At 46.4% G+C, this 22,658-nt stretch overlaps 1 protein-coding gene across 5 annotated transcripts in view; it reads left to right on the top strand.

The window, feature by feature from the left end:
* STAT3 (signal transducer and activator of transcription 3) overlaps positions 1-21,818 on the top strand; it is a 60,471-nt gene extending 38,653 nt beyond the window's left edge. For 2 of the 5 annotated variants that reach the window (XM_057714145.1, XM_057714144.1), the window contains 20 exons: positions 1,908-2,003; positions 2,170-2,251; positions 2,430-2,524; positions 2,693-2,844; positions 4,866-5,024; positions 5,186-5,278; positions 6,154-6,213; positions 10,163-10,192; positions 10,294-10,387; positions 10,492-10,539; positions 12,531-12,614; positions 13,330-13,428; positions 13,535-13,670; positions 14,411-14,463; positions 14,701-14,795; positions 14,917-15,056; positions 15,579-15,791; positions 18,639-18,681; positions 18,966-19,078; positions 19,820-21,818. In XM_057714145.1, coding sequence (XP_057570128.1) covers positions 1,908-2,003; positions 2,170-2,251; positions 2,430-2,524; positions 2,693-2,844; positions 4,866-5,024; positions 5,186-5,278; positions 6,154-6,213; positions 10,163-10,192; positions 10,294-10,387; positions 10,492-10,539; positions 12,531-12,614; positions 13,330-13,428; positions 13,535-13,670; positions 14,411-14,463; positions 14,701-14,795; positions 14,917-15,056; positions 15,579-15,791; positions 18,639-18,681; positions 18,966-19,078; positions 19,820-19,875 — 1,941 coding nt within the window. In that variant the 3' untranslated portion in view covers positions 19,876-21,818. The remainder of the gene's footprint in view (positions 1-1,907; positions 2,004-2,169; positions 2,252-2,429; positions 2,525-2,692; positions 2,845-4,865; positions 5,025-5,185; positions 5,279-6,153; positions 6,214-10,162; positions 10,193-10,293; positions 10,388-10,491; positions 10,540-12,530; positions 12,615-13,329; positions 13,429-13,534; positions 13,671-14,410; positions 14,464-14,700; positions 14,796-14,916; positions 15,057-15,578; positions 15,792-18,638; positions 18,682-18,965; positions 19,079-19,819) is intronic. The other 3 variants (XM_057714148.1, XM_057714146.1, XM_057714147.1) reach the window with 3 other exon arrangements.
* The last annotated feature ends 840 nt before the right edge of the window (positions 21,819-22,658 follow it).

The raw sequence follows: 22,658 nt of genomic DNA, 5'->3' as shown, positions 1-22,658 counted from the left end.
GTATAGTTGATTTACAATGTTTCAGGTGTACAGCAAAGTGATTCAGATATATATACATATACAGTATATATTTTTTTCTTGTCAGACGCTTCCATTATAGGTTATTATAAGATATTGACCATAGTTCCCTGGGCTATACAATAGGTCCTTGTTGTTTAGATGCCTGCCCCCTGGGTCAGGTCTTGGGGTGAGAGACTGGGTTAGCAGGGCAGCACTGCCCCAACCATCCTTATGGAGCTTCAAAGACCACACACTGATGCCCACTGAACATAGGCCTCTAGAACTGCTTCTAGAAACCAGGCCCTCGCTCCTGCCCTAGGCGTGCCCTGGGAAGGCAGGAGTGGGAGGAGAGAGGCACCACCTTAAGTGCTGGGCCCTTCGATGATCTCTATGTGTGCAGTCTTTCTCCCAACCTCACTAATCCAATGAGTCACTCCCCCTGTGAAGAGAGTAAGTAAGGGAACTTCTTTTTTTTTTCTTTCTTTTCTCTAGTTATTAATTTTGGGGGGCTGTGTTGGGTCTTCATTGCTGCACATGGGCTTTTTCTAGTTATGGCAAGTGGGGGCTACTCTTCGTTGCAGTGCATGGGCTTCTCATTGCGGTGGCTTCTCTTGTTGCAGAGCAGGCTCTAGGGTACAGGCTCAGTAGTTGTGGCCCACAGGCTTAGTTGCTCCGCTACATGTGGGTTCTTTCTGGACCAGGGATCAAACCCGTGTCCCCTGCACTGGCAGGCAGATTCTCAACCACTGCGCCACCAGGGAAGTCCCTGCCTTCCCAGAACTTCTAAGGGAAGTTTGTATTCTGTTGGCTTGGACAGGGTCCATTGGAAAAGGAGAAAATGTTTCCCTGTAAAGCTGGTACGTTTAGATCCATTTTGGAGACTTCTGGTAGCAGTGTAGAGAGCAGATTGGAAGTGAGAGAGATTAGAGGCAAAGGGATCAACAGTTGGGGCTTGAACTGAGCCAGTGGCGCTAGAGATCGATTGGAGAGATTACGGAATCTAGAGCCAGGAAGATTTGGCGGTTCAGTGTGAAATCAGAGACAACTGAGAGTTGCTAGTTTGGGAAACTGAGGATATGATGTCTTTCTTGGACTCTCAGTTCTGTTCCATATCTCCATCCTATGCCAGTACCATGCTGACTTGGTCATTGCAGGTTTTACATGGTCTTTTTTGTCTGAAGATGTCGTATTACTCTGACAAAACTTATTTGTAAGTTTCATGTGCTATCTGACCTTTTCAAGGCACCAGCCTCCTCCCCTTCTCCCTTAAGATAATACCTCTTGATAGGGAATTTCACCCCAGGACAGAATGGTTTTTTATTATCCCACAGAAATGTATTGGACACCCCCATGCGTTTAAATAGGTGTCCAGTGGGACTTCCCTGGCGATCCAGTGGTTAAGACTCTGCACTTCCACCATAGGGGGCATGGGTTTGATCCCTGGTCAGAGAACTAAGATCCCACGTGCCATGCAGCACAGCCAAAAAAAATCAATTATTTAATTAATTAAAATTAAAATTAAAAAAAAAGAATAAACATCCAGCACCTACTGTCATAAGTTGCTCTGAATTTTTTAATATATATACTTACCTAGAATGAATTTTTTGGAGGTAGGGACCATATCTTAGCTGAACATGTGGTCTCCTAGAACAATACATAGAGTAGGCTTATAGTATGACCTAGAAGTAAAAAGCCAAGGACACAGGTAAAACCATGAGTGCTTTCTTGGCACTGTACTGACAGCACCTGGAGAGCACCAGGCGCCGTGTAAACGCCCTTCCCCTCACAATGGCAGCAGCAGCTCAGGCCAAGCAGGAAGGGTGGTGGGGTGGGATGGAGGCTAGACAGAGATATTTTTCTCCCCATATTTCCGGCATTCACATGTGATTGGCTCCCTTTTTTGGCAGCAAGGGGGCCAGGCCAACCACCCCACAGCCGCTGTGGTGACGGAGAAGCAGCAGATGCTGGAGCAGCACCTACAGGATGTCCGGAAGCGTGTCCAGGTGAAGCACGTCTTGGGCGGGAAACCTTTTCTTGGGGAAGTTGCCTGTGGGGTCCTGCGTGTATCTTTTGTGAGGTTTTGGCTTTATTTTAATCCTGTTCAGAAACTTCCTTTTCCCTCTTCCCAGGGAAATCCTTTTTACTTCTGTTTTGGTTTGTTTTAAACAGGATCTAGAACAGAAAATGAAAGTGGTAGAGAATCTCCAGGATGACTTTGATTTCAACTACAAAACCCTCAAGAGTCAAGGAGGCAAGTGAATATTAGAGACGTTAAAATCTCCTGTAGAAAGTGAGTTTGTGTTACTTGAGTCTCAGGACTTGCTTGTCTTGACTCTGTGTTCAGACTTGGGGGAGGGGGCGCTCAGGGGCTGCCGGTGCTTAAGGGAGCCTAGTTGTTGAGGCTCAAGGAGTTTCTCCTTCCTTCTCAGATATGCAAGATCTGAATGGAAACAACCAGTCGGTGACCAGGCAGAAGATGCAGCAGCTGGAACAGATGCTGACTGCGCTGGACCAGATGCGCCGAGTAAGACCAGTGGACACCTCCCCATGCCTGGCTCACTCGCCTGTGGGATTTGGGCATCTCGGGGAAGAACTTGCCTGTTTTCTAATGAGTTCCTTCTCTGGAATTGACTAAGGACTGTGGTTAGAGATGTCTGAGGAAGTGTTTTCTGACTTTGTGCTTTCCAACCAGAGCATCGTGAGCGAGTTGGCAGGACTTTTGTCAGCGATGGAGTACGTACAGAAAACTCTCACGGACGAAGAGCTGGCCGACTGGAAGAGGCGGCAACAGATTGCTTGCATTGGAGGCCCTCCCAACATCTGCCTAGATCGGCTAGAAAATTGGTAAAACAGAAAAGAGAAGTTGTTCCTTTCTTTCTAGAAAGCTGTGCTAAATTACAGTCAGAGCTGCAGGCCCAAAGAGTTGCTACTATATTTTAGAGGTGGGGACTTTAACATACTCAAATTTAGTCTAAGGGTTAAAGCTTTTACTTTCTTTGGACAATTTTTTTTTAATAAAAATGTATTTATATTGCTCTATTTTAAATATATTTTACTAATTTAAGTAAAGCTTTTGGTTTAACTGTATTTAACACGTAGACTAGATTTTAAATTTTAGTAATTCTAATACTCTCAAATGACATGTTCTCATTATGAGGGAAGAAGTTCAAATACTTTTGAAAATTAATAAAGAAAAGACTTAAAATCAAATCATGCAGAAGTACTTACAGTTAAAATTTTGGTGACCGTCACTCTAGACATCTGTTATCATATATGTACATGTAAAGATAGAAATCTATACATTTCACATTAGTAGGAGCATTCTTTATATGCTCTCCTACAATCCACTCTTTTTTTGTCTACTTTAAAAAATTTATTTATTTATTTATTTATTTATTTATTTATTTGGCTGCACTGGGTCTTTGTTGCTGCGCGGGGGCTACTCTGCACGGGCTTCTCAGTGTGGTGGCTTCTCTTGTTGCAGAGCACGGGCTCTAGGCACGTAGACTTCAGTAGTTGTGGCTCGTGGGCTTAGTTGTTCCGCGGCATGTGGGATTTTCCCGGACTAGGGTTCAAACCCATGTCCCCTACATTGGCAGGCCAATTCTTAACCACTGCACCACCAGGGAAGTCGCTATAATCCACTCGTTTACTTTGATTCACTCAGAAAATCTTGATGAAGCACCCTTGATGTGCAAGGCCCAATACTGAATATGTTGCACCAGCTTAAACTGGGAGAAACTTGACATGAAAGGGAAGCCAGATACATAGAGCATGAAACTGGAAATTTAGGACGACTCTACATGGGATACCTGTTTGTTCATATCCTCACTAACCCTGAGCTTTGCTAATTTGCTGAAAGCAGTTCTAAATACTTTCTGATCAGGGAACCGAAAAGCTTAAGTTCTGGGAATGCGAGAATGTAGGTGCCAGAAGAGAGTCAGCAAGCTCGGAAGTCCTGGTGCTGTCCTCCCCCGCCCCTTGCCTTCCACTTTGTGTCTTTGGGGTCTTTACTAAACTAGCAGGGACCATCAAAGAGAGACACTGGTGTTCTCCATTCTTGGGGGCAGACTTAACCAGCCTTTGCTTCCCTGTCTGCTTTTTCTATATGCATGCTATCAGTATTTTGAAACGTAATGTCACATGCTTTGATCCGTGGAAGGTGAGGTTGAAAGGGCTCTTGGGGATCATGCAGTTCAACCCCTGCCTCACAGGGAAGGGGACGCCAAGGCCCACGAGAGTGCAGGGACCTGGCCGAGTTTACGCAGACTTGTCTCCTTGGGCCGTCTGATATCCTGCGCTTCCCCAGGCCTCACATTTTGGTACAAAGACAAGTTAGGCTGAGCAAAGTGAGCACCACATTCCATATTTCATGTTCTCCATATCTGGGTTCTAATGTTTGTTAGTTTCCAGTGGTAACCCCATTAATGCCTCTTAGTGGCATAAGTTTCAACACTTCTTCCTCTACGCCTGCCTTCCTCTTTGATATGTAAAATTTTAGGAAGTCACTATTTTAAAAAGGCAAAATAGGGAATTCCCTGGTGGTCCAGCAGTGCTTTCACTGCCAGGGGCCAGGTTCCATCCCTGGTCAGGGAACTTAGATCCTGCAAGCCACGCAACACAGCCAAAAAGACAAAAAACAAAAAAGGCAAAATAAGTGTCCCTTTTCTAATCTAATGTTGCCGAACTGTACATTTAGTAATGGTCAATTTTACTTTCCCACAATGAAAAAAATGCCCCTTTCTTATGTCAGGGGACTACGTAGAGGTGTTTATTCCTGTGGTATTCCCTTCCGTTCCTCCAGCTCACCTGTGTACACCCACTTGGGTAATTGGTAACTAGTAACTTCCTTATTTTATTGACAGGATAACCTCATTAGCAGAATCTCAACTTCAGACCCGCCAACAAATTAAGAAGCTGGAGGAGTTGCAGCAGAAAGTTAGCTACAAAGGGGACCCCATTGTGCAGCACCGGCCAATGCTGGAGGAGAGAATTGTGGAGCTGTTTAGAAACTTAATGAAAAGGTAACTTAGAATCCCTGTCCCTTTCCCCCATCACCCCCGCCCACCACCTGCGCCCACCCCAATATGTCCTTGAACAAGAGGCTGGCTGACTTCTGAGGAACAGGACAGTGACTGGCCCACTGTGTCATGTGTGAACCACTGCCCTTCTCTTTTCGTTCCAGTGCCTTCGTGGTGGAGCGGCAGCCCTGCATGCCCATGCATCCTGACCGGCCATTAGTCATCAAGACCGGTGTCCAATTTACAACTAAAGTCAGGTGGGCCATGGCACCTCCACTTCCGGCAGATATTGTATCGAGGGACACTCTCAGGGCCAGAACAGAGTTGGTGGCCAGGGTTGTTCTTTACAGGTATCGCAGGCAGTACTATGATGAGTATGGAATGTGTTGGCATGATATCAATTTGCTCTTTGATTCTCCTGTCAAAAGCTAAAGAATGGTAATCTTTTTGAGGTTACCTGGGCATATTCCTTTGATTCAGACCCACTGTATTCCTAAGATTCCAGGCCTAAAGTCTTAAGCCATAGAATCTCCGCCTGCCCTGCAAAAGGGACGGAGTAATATGAGTTATTTTCTGTTTTTTGAGTCTACTTTTCCCTGAGGATTTAAAGGGAAAGAGTAAAGCTTAGTGATAATAGAAGCTCAGAGGCCACAGGGGAGGTGGGGGAGGGGCCTGCAGGTGGAGCGTTACTTTCACATTCAAGTCAGAACAGGTAAGCTGGGGTTTGCCCTTCTGCAGTGAAATTTCCCTCCTCAGCAAGGTAGTATGGTGTTGGGTTTCAGATTTAATAGAATGAATACCAGCTGCAGAGCATATATTCCTGTAATATTTTTCATGAAATGGCTTTCTTTATCCTTTGGTGAATCTCTCACAACTTTGTCCAAGTTCTTACTTCTTAGGCTTTTTTTTCAGTCCTTTTTTGGCCTGAAGGGGTGATGCTTGACTTAAGATGAAAGACAGTACTGGCAGGAAGAGGAATTTGGGATTATGACTTACCTCTTTAGAATTGAAGAATTATGAGTTTTATATTTATTCAACTAGAGGTTGCCAGGGGAGCCTGCTGACTTCTTTTTTTAAAACTGGATTTTTTTTCTTTGCTCTGAAACTTTTTTTTCCCTTTTTTTTGAAATAGATTGCTGGTCAAATTCCCTGAGCTAAATTATCAGCTTAAAATTAAAGTGTGCATTGACAAGTAAGTACTCCTTATCTGAGCTCTTTTTTTCAAACGAGGAACAGAAATGAGAACTTTGACAGACATCATGTGAACTTAGAGGCTTTATCTTCATTGAGAGATCTTCGTTTTTTTAAAAAGTTTGCAAAAGCCTTACTGTGCGTTGTCCTTTACGTGCCTGAACGAAACCACAGAGCTGGGGGTACAGATCTGAGTTGCGATTGCTCTTGTGACCTCAAGTCCCTCTTTTTCATTGTTCATTTTTTTTACTTCTAAATGTAATTTATGCATATTATATCAAACTGAGACTGTAAGGGAAAATTGATTGTTGTTCTTCCACACTTTACCACGTAATGGAATCCTCTTCAAAATTTGACAGTACCTTTAAAAAATTGAAATGCACTTACCCTCTGAAGAGATTAGGAAAGAGAAAATGTATGTGATATAATTATTTACCTGGGGACTTCCCTGGTGGCTCAGTGGTGAAGAATCCGCCTGCTAATTCAGGGGACACAGTTCTGTCCCTGGCCCGGGAAGATCCCACATGCCGTGGAGCAATGAAGCCCACATGCCACAACTACTGAGGCCCACCCGCCTAGAGCCCATGAGCCACAACAAGAGAAGCCACCGCAGTGAGAAGCCCGAAGCGGCGAAGAGTAGCCCCCACTCACCACAACTAGAGAAAGCCCGAGTGCAGCAACAAAGACCCAATGCAGCCAATAAATAAATAAGTAAATAAATAAATAAATAAATTTATTTTCTTAAAAAAGGCAAACTGTACAGCTTAAATAGTTACTAATGAAATCAGGGACTTGAGGAAGGTGGTAGGTTTAATAAATAAGTAAGCAAAAAGTTAATAACTTTACACATAAATTAGCATCAACCAGTTAGAAACTAGTAGAAAAATGATGTCACAATAAGCAACAAAAATACAAAATATATGGTGATAAACTTAACAGAAATAGCTAAGACCTTCTTGAAGAACACTGAAATTTTAGTGAGGAAGTGACTTTTTAAAAGTGAGGCGATAAGGCATATTCCTGGATTGCAGACTTTTAATTTTATTGTAAAGATGTTGATTCTTCCCAGTTACTATAGAACCAACCAAAATGTGAGTAGGAATTTTAAAAACTCTTGACTTGCTTTTCAAGTTATATTTTAGATGAAAAAAAAAGCAGAGATAGTTTTGAAAAAGGATTTATTTATTTTTAATTGTGATAAACATAACATTTACTATCTTAGCAATTGTAAATCTTGCCCCAGATACTTCTTTAATATCATCAAATAGTCAGTAACTGTTCAAATTTACCTCATATTTTTTCTTGTTGGTTTCTTTTCTTTTTCTTTTTTTTATTGATGTATAGTTGACATCTTAACCGTTTGTAAGCGTGCAGTTCCGCAGTATTGAGTATATGCACGTTGTTGTGCAATAGATCTCCAGAACCTCTTCGTCTTGCAAAACTGAAACTCTATATCCACTGAACAACAAATCCCCATTTCCCTCTTCCTTGAGCCCCTGGCAGCCACCATTCTACTTTCCAAAAGAATTTTTTTTAACAAAAATTATGAGGGGTGGTATGGGAAGCTGCCTTGCCAGATATTAAAATGTACAAAGTTTCAGTTGCTAAATGAGTGTGTTACCAGGGCAGGAATAAACTGATCATTGAAGCAAAATCTAAAGTCCAAAAGTAGACTTCAGGTTTGTATAAGGAATTAATATATGTTTTAATCAATATCTTAAATCAGTGAGGAAAGGATGGATTATTCGGTAAGTCATGTTGGGGCAACTTAGTATTGAGGGGATTTGAGTGAGAAGTTAAACTTTTCCCTATCCATCAGAATAAATTCTAGATGTATCTTAAAAGCATAGGCAAATGTATACTATAATGGTGGTAAAATAGCAACCACTTTTGGAAAACAATTTGGCAATTTCCTAGAAAGTTAAACATGTACCTACCCTATAACCTAACCATTCCACTCCTAGATATTTACCCAAGAGAAATGACAGCATATGTCCACACAAAGGGTTGTACAGGAATCTTCATTAATAGATGAGTGTCTGTGAACAGGTAAACAGTGGTTTATCCACGCAGCAGAATATTACTCACCAACAAAAAAGGAATGCACTATTGATACCCACCACACAGGGATAAATCTCCAAATTAATACTCTGAGTGAGGGAAGCCAGACCAAGAAAAAAGAGTGCATACTTTATGTTTTCATTTATATGAGAGACTAGAAGTTTAAGTGAATCTGTTATGACTGAAAACAGATTGTTGGTTGCCTGGGGCCAGGGGTGGGTGGAGTGTGGGATTGGGGAATGGGTCACATAGGGTGTGGGGAAACTTGGGGATGCTGGATAGGTTCATTATCTTGATTGGGCTGATGATGTCACAGGTGTGTATAGTGTACGTATATCAAACCTCATCAAATTGTACATTTTATACATGCAGTTTATTTTTTATTTGTCAAGTATACATCAAAGCTGTAATACAAAAAAGAGAACGTAAAAAAAAAAGTAAACGTAGGCTAGACATGAGGGAAAATTTTCTGGTGATGAGTACTTATTTAAGTTCTAAAATGTGATATATGGGGAATTCCCTGGCAGTCCAGTGGTTAAGACTCTTGAGCTTTCACTGCTGAGGGCCTGAGTTCCATCCCTGGTCAGGGAACTAAGGTCCCACAAGCCACGTGGCCAACAAAAATAAAAATAAAAATAAAATGTGCTATATGGAAAGATACCTTTTGAATGGGTTAAAAGTTGATCCATTTTAGTCTGTAAACTCCTACAGAATGCACTATTTAATAAATAGTAGCTGTTTATTTATTTAGGCTGCATTGGGTCTTTGTTGCTGCACACAGGTTTTCTCTAGTTGTAGTGAGCAGGGCTACTCTTTGTTGCGGTGTGCGGGCTTCTCATTGCAGTGGCTTCTCTTGTTGCGGAGCATGAGCTCTAAGCATGCAGGCTTAAGTAGTTGCAGCTCGCAGCCTCAGCAGTTGTGGCACATGGGCTTAGTTGCTCCGAGGCATGTGGGATTTTCCTGGACCAGGGATCAAACCCTTGTCCCCTGCATTGGCAGGCAAATTCTTAACCATTGCACAACAAGGGAAGTCCCATAGTAGCTGTTATTAATTCTAAAAGCATAAGTAAGTAGATAGCAATGGAGGACTTTTTTAAACAGTACTAAGATAATTTTAAAAAGAAAGGAAAGCACTGAGAAATGGTGACTATATAAAAAATGAAATATTCAAAACATAGTTAAAAGGCAAACACGTTGGGAAGAATATTTCCAACTACATCAATGGGATGCTCTGAGTTGCAGGTAACAGTAAACCTTTGCAGAAAACCCGATGTGGCTTAAATAATAAGGAAATTTGCAACCAGTATAACTGGAAGTGCAAAGTTAGAACAAGTTCCTGACTGTGAGATCAGTGACTCAGTTGATGTCATCAAGGACCCAGAATCTTCCATCTTCCTTCTCTGCCACCATAAGTGTCACTGGCATTCTAGGGTTCCTTCTGGGTTGTAGCATGGTTGCTTGTAGTAGTTAAGGCCGCATGCCTCCTTGCTCACGTTCAGCTGAAGCTATGGGATGTAAGTCCAGCCTGAGAGAGAATTCCTTCCCGGTCTGATTGAGACAGTATAGGTCCTGACCTCACCCTTGGACCACTGTGCTATGGGCATGTTCTGTTCTGGTGAGCTTAATGATCAGGATCCCCTGGAGGTGGGGATGGGAAAGATACTTGGCAGGGTCAAGGTTCTGTTAGGACGAGGGGAGGCAACCAGCTGTATCTACTACTTTAGCATGTATAGGGTTGTTAATTTCACATATAACACGTAACTGAGTCATTTACAGATATCCCCAGGAGAACAGCAATTTTTCCATCAGAGTAAATTACAGGTGTTCAAAGTAGACTTTTGAAGAAACTCGGGGCCTGTTTTATTAATACCGGTTTGTGTTCTTAACAGAGACTCCGGGGACGTTGCGGCTCTCAGAGGGTAAGTTCAGCCTGGAGGCTTCCTTCTGTTTTCACTTAATGTAACTTTGTCCCCTGGCCACTCGGTCACTTATGTGGTTGTTTTTTTCTCTTGTGATTCAGATCCCGGAAATTTAACATTCTGGGCACAAACACGAAAGTGATGAACATGGAAGAGTCCAACAACGGCAGCCTCTCCGCAGAGTTCAAACACTTGGTACGCTGGAGAAGCCCTGATTTTCCTTCTCCCGGGGCCTCTGGCAGGGGGAGGGGTTGGGGAGAGCCTCCCGTGACGGGGGATGCTCTTTGCTTTTCTTACAGACCCTGAGAGAGCAGAGATGTGGTAACGGGGGCCGAGCCAATTGCGATGTAAGTTTTGTTGGGGATGAAATGCAACTGGGAGGGTTTTCTTTGAGCTGGAGAGAAAAAGAGCCTTCTTACTGCCTGGAAGTAGAGACACGTACCTGCTGTTTCAGCTGCAGTCACCACAGACCAGCGTGACACATCAGAAGTCACACATGCCTTGGAGTTCTTTGGCTTGGAGTATTTCCTTGATTGTCCGGGGCGTTCGCTCGTCATTAAGGAGTGGAAAGTCCCTCGCCCACACCCTGTTAGTGGAAAAGAAGCCTTCCACCTTGCCTGATGCTTTCCAAATTCCCCTTCCAACTTCTGTGTGCTGACACGGCTTGGCTGAGTTTTTGGTGACCTCTTTTGGTCACTGAGGTGGGATAGAAGCTTTCAACAAATCCGAGTTAAACACTTCACCGGAAGAAAAAGAGCAAGACCTCTTGTTCTTTATCCCCCTTATTTCTTCTCTGCCTCCCATTGATTCAGATGATTGGATTCTTAGTGTCAAGAATAGACGTAAGGGAATTCCCTGGTGGTCCAGGGGTTAAGACTCAGGGCTTTCACTGCCATGGGCCTGGGTTTGATCCCTGGTCAGAGAACTAAGATCCTGCAAGCCACATGGTGTGGCCAAAAAAGAAAAAAATTAAAAAAAAACAAAATAAATAAATAAACTTGAAAAAAGGTAAATGTGACCAAAAACTTTTAAAAATCTTTTTATAAAATGATGACATCCTTTTTTCTATTTCTGATATTTGTCGCCTGAGCCATTCTTAGCCTCTTCTCTAGAATGTAGCGAGCCTTTTGAAAAAAAAAAAAAACATTGAATTTATAATAGTTGACAGCAGTTAAAGAGTGAGGTAGTCTCTATGCAGTGATATGGGAAAATGTATGTGGCATATTTATTTAGAAAAAAGATTCAAAATAATATGAGCAGCATATTAGTATATTTGTTTAAAAAAAATGCCCTGTCTTTTGTCTCTTCGTGTCTGCATTACAAAATTCTAGAGGAATATCTACCAAACGGACTTATGTATTTGTGCTGCTGTTCTTATCCAAAGCTACTCTATGCTATCGCTGTAATATTTGCATTTTAAACTGAACCTGTATTTCTTTTGTAATTAGAAAAAGAGCATTTTAAATATGAATTGGAATTTCTAATAATTCATCAGCAATTCTCATTCAAAATAATGTCACTATGTTGCTGGTGGGGGCATAAATTGTTATAATCACTTTGGAAAACAGTTGGGCATTATAAAAACAAACATACCCTGTAAACCAGCAGTGCCACTCCCAGGATTTAACAATAGAGAAATCTTTGCACATAGGTACCAGCAGACATGTACAGAATGTCACAGCAGCCTGAATGTAAGCCCTAAATACAACCCAAACGCCATCAGCACTAGAGTGGATGAGTGATCAGTGGTATAGTCAGGTGGTGGAATACTATACAGTTGTGAAAATGGATAAATCACAGGTGCACACAGCTACATGGATGTAAAAAGCAAGCCACAAAAGAATACACAGGGTGTGATTCTGTATGTAATAAGACGGAACTCAGCAAACTAAACAGTGCATACATTGTTTAGAGATATAAATGTGATAAAATAAAGAAGAGCTAGGAAATGATAAACTCAAAAGACAAAATGGCAGTTACTTCTGAGGCAGGAGGCACAGGGATGGATGGGGTTCAGAAGGGTGTGCAGAGAACCTCAGTGGTGATGGTCTTTCCCTTAAACCGGGTGGTGGGTACACAGGTGTTCACTGTTTTGTCATTCTTTGCGCCTTAGCCATTTTATACATAAATGATCGGATCTGCGTAGTATCATAATAAAGCCAGTAGGAGATCAGATGGAGGATCAGAGCACTGGAGGGTTGTAGTATTGAAGAGACCACGTGCTCCAGTTGTGTCTGTGGCCACCTGGTGGACTGCCCTTCTGGATGGTGTGGTGGTGGTGGCCGTCAGGACTGAATACCATCCTCTCTGAGGACGAGCATCCTTCTCATTCTTGTAGGCCTCCCTGATTGTGACCGAGGAGCTGCACCTGATCACCTTTGAGACTGAGGTGTATCACCAAGGCCTCAAGATTGACCTAGAGGTGAGTTCTGCGGCAGAACTGGGTAGGGCTGCTTGCAGGGGTGATTCAGAACAAGACTTCTTCTACTTGGGGTTTTTACTCCAAAAGGTGGAATGGCAACTCTGCTAAGCACTGTATTTACTTTTGTTTCTCTTTCTCCAAAAAATCCTTAGTATCCCACCTGAGAGTGCTTAGAAGATCATGTCTACCCAGCTTTCAGCAAACTTGATATACAAACTTGTATTTAGAAATTGATCATAGCTGACTTTATAAAGTTTGAGCAAAACAGTCTTTCAACAACCAGTGTTTTTAGGATCTAGACAGTCATGGTATTTACATGCTCTTTCTCCAACTTTCTTGATCTTTAAAGATACAGCAGAAAAAGCAGGAACCCTAGTCTTTGATCCCTGGGACCTCTCTGTTTAATGGGCAGATACATCTTCCATCTGTGGAGGCTGCCTTCCAGGTGTTATAAATGGGAAGTCCGTGGACTGTGAGTCCACCGTGAGCAAGTCAGCTTTACAGGTTCCTGGTGCTGTTCAAACAGCTCCCGAGTTCAACATTCTTTCTGCTCTGGGTGTTGAGCTGACTCGGCCCCACTCCTCCCTGAGGGTTGGCAGCAGGTGTGGTCCGCGGCCTATCCTTTTATTCTGAACCCTGCAAGATATGGGTGAAGAGGTTTTTGAAGCTGCGAGGGCCCTCTGCCTCCCCAGCTCATTCCCCGCTCCCTCCACAGACCCACTCCTTGCCAGTCGTGGTGATCTCCAACATCTGTCAGATGCCCAACGCCTGGGCGTCCATCCTGTGGTATAACATGCTGACCAACAACCCCAAGGTGAGTCAGGGCCCCGGCTTCTCCTGAGACTTCTCGGGGCCTTGGGGCTGTCGTGGTACCTCGCGCAGCTCATCATCTAAAAGAGTGAATGTGTCACTTCCACTAGAACGTGAACTTCTTCACCAAGCCCCCCATTGGGACGTGGGATCAAGTGGCTGAGGTGCTGAGCTGGCAGTTCTCCTCCACCACCAAGCGTGGGCTGAGCATCGAGCAGTTGACGACGCTGGCGGAGAAACTCTTAGGTCAGCACTTTACCTCTTCTCCCATCACCCTCCTCGAAAAAGGAATCTGGCCTGTGGGGCTGTGATTCAGGAGCATGTACTGAGCAAGGTGCTGTGCTGGGGCCAGAACACATTTGCTCCAGCACGTCGGGGAGTCAGGGCGCAGAGGAGGTTTGCATCCTGGTGATCATTTTTATGAGGTGGGCGGCAGATTTCTTTTCTCTTCGTGGCTGTCTCCCTCCTCCTTCCAGGATACCCCTTTATCCAGCCTTAGGAAGACATTTTAAGTGTGTGTTAGGGCTAAAGGCTTGGCATCCCTGTCCATTTCTTCAAGAAATCGTAGGCTTGTTTGTAATTTTTTCCCTAGAAAAAAGGTCTTGGTAGAATGTTTTATGTGCTACCTATTCTTAATCCTATGCTGCCACCAAGTGTGACCTTGTAACTCCAGCTGTCAGCTTCTTAGTGTGTGTTGCTGGTCCCCGGACCACCACACAAGGCTAAAAAGGGCAGCGGGGACTTGATGCTATCATCGTCCACCACCTCTGCTGGGCGAAACAACACCTCTGGGGGTGTCAGCAGTGGGGATGGGTGTGGGGGGACGGGTGCACCTGTGTGCCTGCAGCAGTGGCAACATTCAAATACGTGAAAACCAACGGTTTCAGGGCCTATCATGGGGCAATTGTGCGTGTGTTCTGTGTGAAGAAATAAGATCTTGGTTCAAAACTGAAAATTATACTACTTTATTGTTTATTTTCCTTCAGGACCTGGTGTGAACTATTCAGGGTGTCAGATCACATGGGCTAAATTTTGCAAAGTAAGTAACCGTGCGAATTCCATGTGGCTGCCTCATGGGAGGAGCAGTGGGAGAGGTGCTTACCTGCAGGGATGTCATGGAGGGCACTGGGCCGGAAGGCCCTAGACTCTTGGTCCAGCGGCCAGTAGGACCTGCCCGAGGGTAGATAGGCCTGAGGATTTTGGTGGTACCTCACCCCTAGGAAGGAAAAGCCTGGAGTGGTGGTGGACTTGGCTTTCCTGTTATTCTTTTCTCTAGGAAAACATGGCTGGCAAGGGCTTCTCCTTCTGGGTCTGGCTGGACAATATCATCGACCTTGTGAAAAAGTACATCCTGGCCCTTTGGAATGAAGGGTAGGTTGGAACTCTTGTGTCTGGCAGAGTGCACAGGTGTGACAAACCCCCGCTCTCCCAGCAGGCCAGTAGCTGGGGAACCCTCAGCCCAAACCTTGCTGTTGCTACTCTCTGCCTCCAGGTACATAATGGGCTTTATCAGTAAGGAGAGGGAGCGGGCCATCTTGAGCACCAAGCCCCCAGGCACCTTCCTGCTGAGATTCAGTGAAAGCAGCAAAGAAGGAGGCGTCACCTTCACTTGGGTGGAGAAGGACATCAGCGGTAAGCTTGGCTCTTCCCCACCCCCTCTGGTGGTGAGCGCTGCTGCCGCCAGCGTCGCGGCCACCGCTAGTTTCAGGCTCCTGCTGCCCCCTCGTGGGCAGGGGTGGCCTCGCATCCCCCGCCTCAGATGTGCAAGGCACATTTGGGTGCCTTCTTTCCTCTAAATTCTTCCAGCTGGAGGACTGGTTTGCCAGTTTTGTTTTGCTTGCTCCAGGGGCTAATATTTGCCTAGAAATTTGCAATTTTTTTTGAAATTTGCCATTTAACTTTTATTCTTCATTTCCTTTCTTTCCAACCCTGTTAATACATCTTCTGTAAGTAAGTATTCACGTGTATTACCTATGGCCTAGTGGATAGCCCCTCCCGAAGCCAGCTGAACATTTCTACCGTGCCAGGCGACTGGGCAGGGTATTCAGGGTCTCGAGCGCTAGGTTGGCATAAGGCTTTCCCCCTTGAGGGAAAATAAATCAGGTAGTTTTCTCCGAGATCACCTAAGTCTTCCCTTTCCATTTCCTGTGACAGGTAAGACCCAAATCCAGTCGGTGGAACCATATACCAAGCAGCAGCTGAACAACATGTCCTTTGCTGAAATCATCATGGGCTATAAGATTATGGACGCCACCAATATCCTCGTGTCTCCGCTGGTCTATCTCTACCCCGACATTCCAAAGGAGGAGGCGTTCGGGAAGTACTGTCGGCCAGAGAGCCAGGAGCATCCCGAAGCTGACCCAGGTAGTTGTTGATTTTCCACGACAGCCGTTTAATTCTGGGGAAGAGTGAGAGGACAAATGAGGTAAATGCCTGAAGAAGCTGGTGATCTTTATCCCCCTTTCTGGGAAAGAACTCTGTAATGAGTGCCTTTGGGGGTGGCCGATGGGGTTAGAGAGAGGAGAGGAATCGGTCGCCAGGCTCTGCCCCACAGGCAGCAGCAGTCTCAAGGGGGAAACAGCACGCACACACCCAGACGTACCTAAAACACTGCGGAGAGAAAGCGAGGGCGGAATTCTCTAGAAACAGGATGCCCAGCCAGCACAGCGCTTCTTACAAAGCAGATGCTGGAAGGTTTGTGACCCAGACTTCAGTCTAGCGTGTTTCCTTTCCCCCATCACGGAACAATGTGAGCAGCGCCAAGTGGGATGAAGAAAGGCTTTTTGGAGGAAATGAGTGTTTGCAGCGCTGGAACATGGGTTAAGAGCGTGAGAGTGGTGATTGAAGGGGAAGACGGTAGCTGGTGGGAGAGGCGTGGACTTGGTACTTTGAAGGCGCAGCTATGGAAAATACCATGTTTCTTTAATGTGCAAGAGCCCGTGTGCTTATGCAAATCACACATACATTTTTTCACACTAGACCCTCTTTCTCTAGTGCCACCACCAGCGTGGAGGGCAGAGCCCTCTGTCTGTTCCCATGAGTGTTTGGGGTTTGAACTCTGGGTTCTCTGTCCAGATCCTGATGAGGAGACTATAATTTGCCATTCTTTGTTTTTATTTAACTTTTCTTAATTGTAGAGCCAGCAGTGGTTTAAAGTGGTCCTTTGTGGTTGGCTTCCCTGCTTTGGAAAAAACTGTTTTTGTCCAAAGAGCTCTCCCACACACAAACACAAACCCACCAGCTTCCTTCCCACTTTTTCATAAGAATTCCCTGTGAGGGATTTCTTGGGATGAGAAGAACGAGACTTGGAAGAGGGAGTTGGGGCTGATTGGCAATTGACTTTCCTTTCTCCTTTGTTCTGGGGGTGAGTCTCGGCCACACTCCAGGCGAGCGTAACTCTCACTTCCTGTCTCCCCTTATCTCTCCTCCCATGTTGTGCTTCGGTTGGGAGATCTGTTTATCAGCCCCTGTCACAGTACCCTGTTCCTTCTGCAGGAGGCATTTAGGTCCAAGTCCCCGGCCCTTCACTCATTTTGCTTTCAAGGTCCAAGTTCCCAGTCTGAGGCTGCGCCTTCCGTCACGCCTCCCGTGTGACCAGGAGGCAAGGCTTTCCTGCCTGGAGACCTCAGTGTTTCCTCAGGGGCGAGATGCCAGTCATGGGAAGGGAAATAATTACTTGAGTGCTTTGTCTGCCTCCTGGGGCTGCGAGTGTGTCCGGAGGGCCTGGGCGTGAGCCTGGCGATGGGGTGGGGGGGGGGTTGTGGGGGCTGGTGGGCTGGGCTACGTGTGGGGTCCCCCAGAGTTGACCATTTCCTCTCTGTTTCCATCCTGAAGGTTTTATTATCTCTAGGAGGTAGATTATCTTCCCAGGACTCTTCCCTCCTCCTTACTCAGAAGCTCACACACTATTTCCTCATGGCTTGAGGGAGACATTCCTCCGTGGAAATGACAAATTCCTTATCTTACAAATTAGATAAAGTACATTTACAACCTTGTACGGAGCCATAAATCAGCTTAGTTCTCCTTTGCTTCTACTGTGGCATCTCAGGCTGTTTTTCTCAGCAGTGTTGATCACTTGGGAAATTAAACCCTTTTCTGTCTGGGGTGTCAGCTCCCCTCAGGCCTGGGCCAAAATGGACTCATAAGACACCAGAACCCTGCCTTGATAGCATCTTTGGATTCTGTACTGAGTTAATCTATTTCTTGGCCAAAAATAAACTCAGATGGCAATGCCCTTTCTCAGATTGTCATCGTACATTCTGATCCCTCAGTTTCTCTGTAAACGCCAAGCTTCGTAGCTGTGCTTCTCTCAGCCCACCCACCCTGCCCTGTGCCTCCTGAGTGATTCGTTCACCCAGATCCCCCCAATTCCATGCCAGTGTCTCCAGGGCTCCTTGACCTCTTGGTGTAAGCATTTTAGCACTTAAAATTCATTTATTTCAATCTTCACATTTCTAACTATAGAACAAGGATCATAAACAACGGAGATGGGCCCCTCCCTCTTCCACCTCCCGCTTATTTATACACGACAGAGAAAAGGCCTTGCCGGGATCTCTTAGCTGTTGAAGATGTAATGAGGCCCAGGCCTCCTATCTCCCAGTCCAGAGCCATCCTCCCCATGGAGAGGCTCTTCTGTGGGACGTAGTTATCCAACTGGGGAGTTACTCATACCCTCACCGAAAAATGTAATAGAGGCAGATAAGTGCTGATGGGAACAGAAGGTGTCACCCTCAGCTTTGGAACTGCATTAGCAGTTTCCATGTTCTCTTAAAAGACTTGGTGACTTGGGTATCTGAGCAGCATGTGGTGCCCAGACTGTGTGGGCTCTGTCCTGCATGTGGGGAACTCAACTAAGAGATACGACCAGGCCAGAATCCTATCCACAGTCCCACATACAGACAGTTAAACTCTTTACATGATCTCAGAGAAGAATGAACACCAGGCTGGTGCTCGTCTGAGCTCAGGTGGGACCAGGGTCTGCTGAAAAGTCTCAGGAAAGCTTGAAGGGAAAGAACAGAGCGTCCAGCTGCAAGTGCTGGGACATCGGAGTATACAGTGAGGGAGAGCAGCCCTGAGGGGAGACAGAGGTTCCAGACAATCTCTGGTCAAAGATGGAGTGAGTTTCAAGTCAGTCCTGGGGAGGCAGCTAGCTTCCCCCTGCCTGGTACCCAGAGTGGAGTCACAACCAGTAAGCCTGAGTTTTCTTCTACCCAGGTGCTGCCCCGTACCTGAAGACCAAGTTCATCTGTGTGACACCGTAAGTGGCTTCCCTTCCCAATTTTGCCTCCATTTCTAATGTCCTCAGTTATCCCTGGGAACAGGACACCGGGTGAGAGTTCTCTTGTGAAGGGTTGGAATCCTCCAAGCTATGTTCAGTACTCAAAGTGACGTCGTGTGTTTAAAAAGCTTGAGCTTTTATTTTTCTGTTGGAGACCAGAGTTTGATGGCTTGTGTGTGTGTGTTTTGTTCTTTTTTTTTTTTCCTCCATTGTGTCTTGTCAACCCGGCCCTTTCCCCTCCTGCTGCTCCCCATTTCCTACAGAACGACCTGCAGCAATACCATTGACCTGCCGATGTCCCCCCGCACTTTAGATTCATTGATGCAGTTTGGAAATAATGGTGAAGGTGCTGAACCCTCAGCAGGAGGGCAGTTTGGTGAGTATCCGGTTGCTGGACTTTGTCCCTGTGAGGGAAGTCAGTCCCCTAGGTGTGATGCTCCCATGTACAGAACCAAGCATGGGGCACCCAGATGGGGAGGAGTTCTCGAACAGCACTTTCCTATAGAAATGCATTCCCTGTGCCAGTGTAAATTTTCTAGTAGCCACATGAAAAACAGTGAAAAGGAACAGATGAGGTTAATTTTACAACTTTATTCTTTAGCCTAATAAATCCAAAATAGTGGCATTTCTGCACGTTAGAAAAAAATGAATGTGGGACTTCCCTGGCAGTCCAGTGGTTAGGACTCCAAGCTTCCACTGCAGGGGGCATGGGTTTGATCCCTGGTCGGGGAACTAAGATCCCACAAGCCACATGGTGCAGCCAAGAAAAAAATGAATAAGGTTTTCTTTCATACTAAGTCTTTGAAACCTGCTGGGTGTTTTACAGCCACAGCCCATCTCAGTTGGGATTAGCTACATCTCAAGTGTCTCCAGGCTGCTGTGTTCAACAGGGCAGCTTTAGAGCTCTTTAAACATGAAGAGTTGGGAATAAGTTAAGATAGGAAGGAGGCTGAGTCCTTCCAGAAGGGAGGAGAGAGAATCTGGATTCTCTGACCCCATCTTGACAACCAAGGGGCAGTCGTGGCCTGAGCCACTGGCCCCCTGAAAGGTTAGGGGTGCGGGCCCCGCCAGCTGTAGGGCTCGGGACTGAACTGGCTCTCCCTCTGTGTCCCCCCAGAGTCCCTCACTTTCGACATGGAGCTGACCTCGGAGTGCGCTACCTCCCCCATGTGAGGAGCCGAGGACGGAAGCTGCAGAGAGAGATGACGGAGGCACCAACCTGTGTTCCACCAGCCCTTAAACAGCCCAAGCCCAGATCAACTCAACTCCCGACTCTGTGGTTCCAGATTTTTTTTTCATCTCTCACTTCGGCTATCTTAGGCAATCTGGGCACTTTTTAAAATAGAGAAATGAGTGAATGTGGGTGATATGCTTTTATCTAAATGCAAATAAGAATGCGCTGAGACTGTGATCAGGGGATGTGGAAGGGGTGGCGAGAGGGAGAAAGAGGAAATGTCTTTTTTTGCCCTCCTGCCCTCCTTTCTCAGCAGCTTGTTGTTGTCGTTGCCAGACAAGTGCCTCTGGTGCCAGCGGCATCCCTCTGCCTATTTCTGTAAGCTAATGCCACAGGCTGCCTCTAGCTACATCCTCCTGGCACTGCACTTTTAACCTTGCTAATGTCCAAATAGAAGAAGTTAGGACTTTCAAAGCCCCAAGGTTTGTTTTTAAACTTAAAAAAAAAAAAAAAAGGTTTTTAAAGGGCAAAAAACACTGTATCGGCATAGCCTTTTCTATATTTAAGAAAACGGTTAATTTCCTCCTTGGTGCTTTAGCTTTCTTCAGGCTGATAATTTATATAAACCCTGACATGAGCTTCAGATCCAGCCCTTAAAAGTCATCTGAAGTTGTGGCTTGGCCTTTGGTTTTGAAATAGGAAGGTTGAAGGAGACCCTAACCGTTTTAGGCTTTTTTTTTTAAATAAACAAAGTTTTTATTTCCCCTTTTATCTTGTTGGCCTATTAGTAGGTGAGGCTGGGCAGAGGGGCACTTACAATCTGTTCTCCCTTTCTCCTTGGACTTTGCTCCTGTTTCCAAGCCTGGGTGGTTTCCATGGGTGCCTTATAAGGGACGGGATGATTCTTCCTCTCCCCCAGTCTACCTGAGCCCCTTTTGTGGCATGGCTCTTTCCAGCGTCTAAGGGTCCCTTGTCCTGTTTGCTTTAGGCATCCTGGTCTCAGGACCTCCTGGGATAAGAGGGAGAGAGTTACAGGTTGAGCATGAGTCAGACTGCGGGGCCCCGGTCAAGGGTCTAGTTGAGCTCAGGGAATATGGTTCTTATCCCAGTTTCTTGGTGATTTCCTGCAGCACCTGTAATCACTTCTTTACTTGGTTAACCCAAGGGCAAAGGCTTAGTGATAAGCTTGAGGTCTGTCCCTCGTGTGCGGGAGTGTACACCCCAGCCTTCCCTGCAGCACTGGTGCCTGTCTCCTCCACGTGGGGGCCCCCGAGATGAGGCAGAACAACTCGCATTTACTGTGCCCCTCAGAACACACAGTAGCATGCGAGGTGGTCCCTGATATGGGGCCTCCTCAGACCCAGAGGCTCAGCTAGATTGGGCGGCCCACAACCACCTTGTCTCAGTTGACCAGGGATTCTAGGGAATGCTGTGCGTTACACCCCAATTCACCAGATTTTGAAGGAAGAGAGCAAGACCTTCTCTCCAAGGCAAGCAGGGGTCGACAGGTAGTGCGGAATATCTCCCCCACAGCAACACTCTCTAGATGGTAATAAGCTTAACTCCAGGGACCTGGGGCGAGGATCCTGGCTTTGCTGGAGCAGAAATTGTAAAACCCGTGGCTTTTAGGTTGCGTGTTTCTGGTTTTAACCCTGATGATAGCAAGAGCCTGAGAGCAGCTGAGACTTGTTTTGGCCCCTCCCTTAAAAAACCCAGTCCTCCAAGACCTGCCCGCTGGACACCTGCTCAGCCGAGGGACGCCCATGGATGCCTGACCTACCCACATGGTGGTTTGTGAGATGCTGTCCTGGCCACTGCATTCAAATTCCAATGTATACTTAATAGTGTAAAAATTTATATTATTGTGTTTTTTTGTTTTTGTTTTTTGTATATTGCTGTATCTACTTTAACTTCCAGAAATAAAAGTTATATAGCAACCGTCGGATAGCATGGCAGCGCCCTCTCTGGCTGAAGTGGGGCGGGAGGGGGTCCTTCTTCCCCTGCTTCAGTTCTGAGGGGGTCTCAGGCTGAGCCTGGGTCTTGAGAGGGGGTGGTTGCCCCCGTTCCGGGGCTGGGGGCCTTAGCCACTCACGCCCGAGTTGACACAGCCCATCTCTGGGGCACCAAGTGCCCCCCATTTTATTTTAGGTCCAGCTCATGGGTACCTGGGGGAGCCTGGGTCCCTGTTCCTCGCGCACAAAGGCGGCAGAGTGGAGTTCTTCCGGCTCCCTCTTCCTGCCTCCCTGCGTCCTCCGCCCTCCCGGGGCCTTCGCAAGCCGCGGTGTCCTGCCTGGGGTCAGATAAGCTACCTAAAGGGGGTGGGGGGGCAGACACAGTTGGCTCCATTATCACTTTCTCTTCAGTTCGCTCCGTGGGGACGATCGTCAACACTTAACGGGCCGCGGGCGGTGATAATTCACAGACCGCGGCGCCCACTCGCCTGGCTCCCCCTCCCCCTGCGCCGAGCACCATGGAGACGAGCGGGTGCGGGAGATACGCGCCGCCTCCCCCTGCAGAGATGCGGCTGCAGATTAGCGCGCCCCCGGCTCGGCGGCTGCCTGCCCTCCCGCCCGCCCGCCCCCGCCAGCCCCGCGCCGGGCCCCTGCGCCTCTCCGGGCGGGCTGCGAGCCCCTCTTCCCTTGCTCTGAGCCCCGAAGAAACCTTGTCATAGGCTCTTGCTCCCCCACCCGCAGGCCCTCGGCGGCAACCCCTGGATTCCCGGTGCCAGTGGGGCCAAATGCGGAGGCCGCCCTCCTCTCGCCCCAGCCTCCCTCCCATCTCA

This window comes from Hippopotamus amphibius, chromosome 17, assembly GCF_030028045.1.
Source record: "Hippopotamus amphibius kiboko isolate mHipAmp2 chromosome 17, mHipAmp2.hap2, whole genome shotgun sequence".
Lineage (NCBI taxonomy): Eukaryota > Metazoa > Chordata > Mammalia > Artiodactyla > Hippopotamidae > Hippopotamus > Hippopotamus amphibius.
Note: the sequence above shows the minus strand (reverse complement) of the source record. Positions and strands in the feature narration are given on the sequence as shown.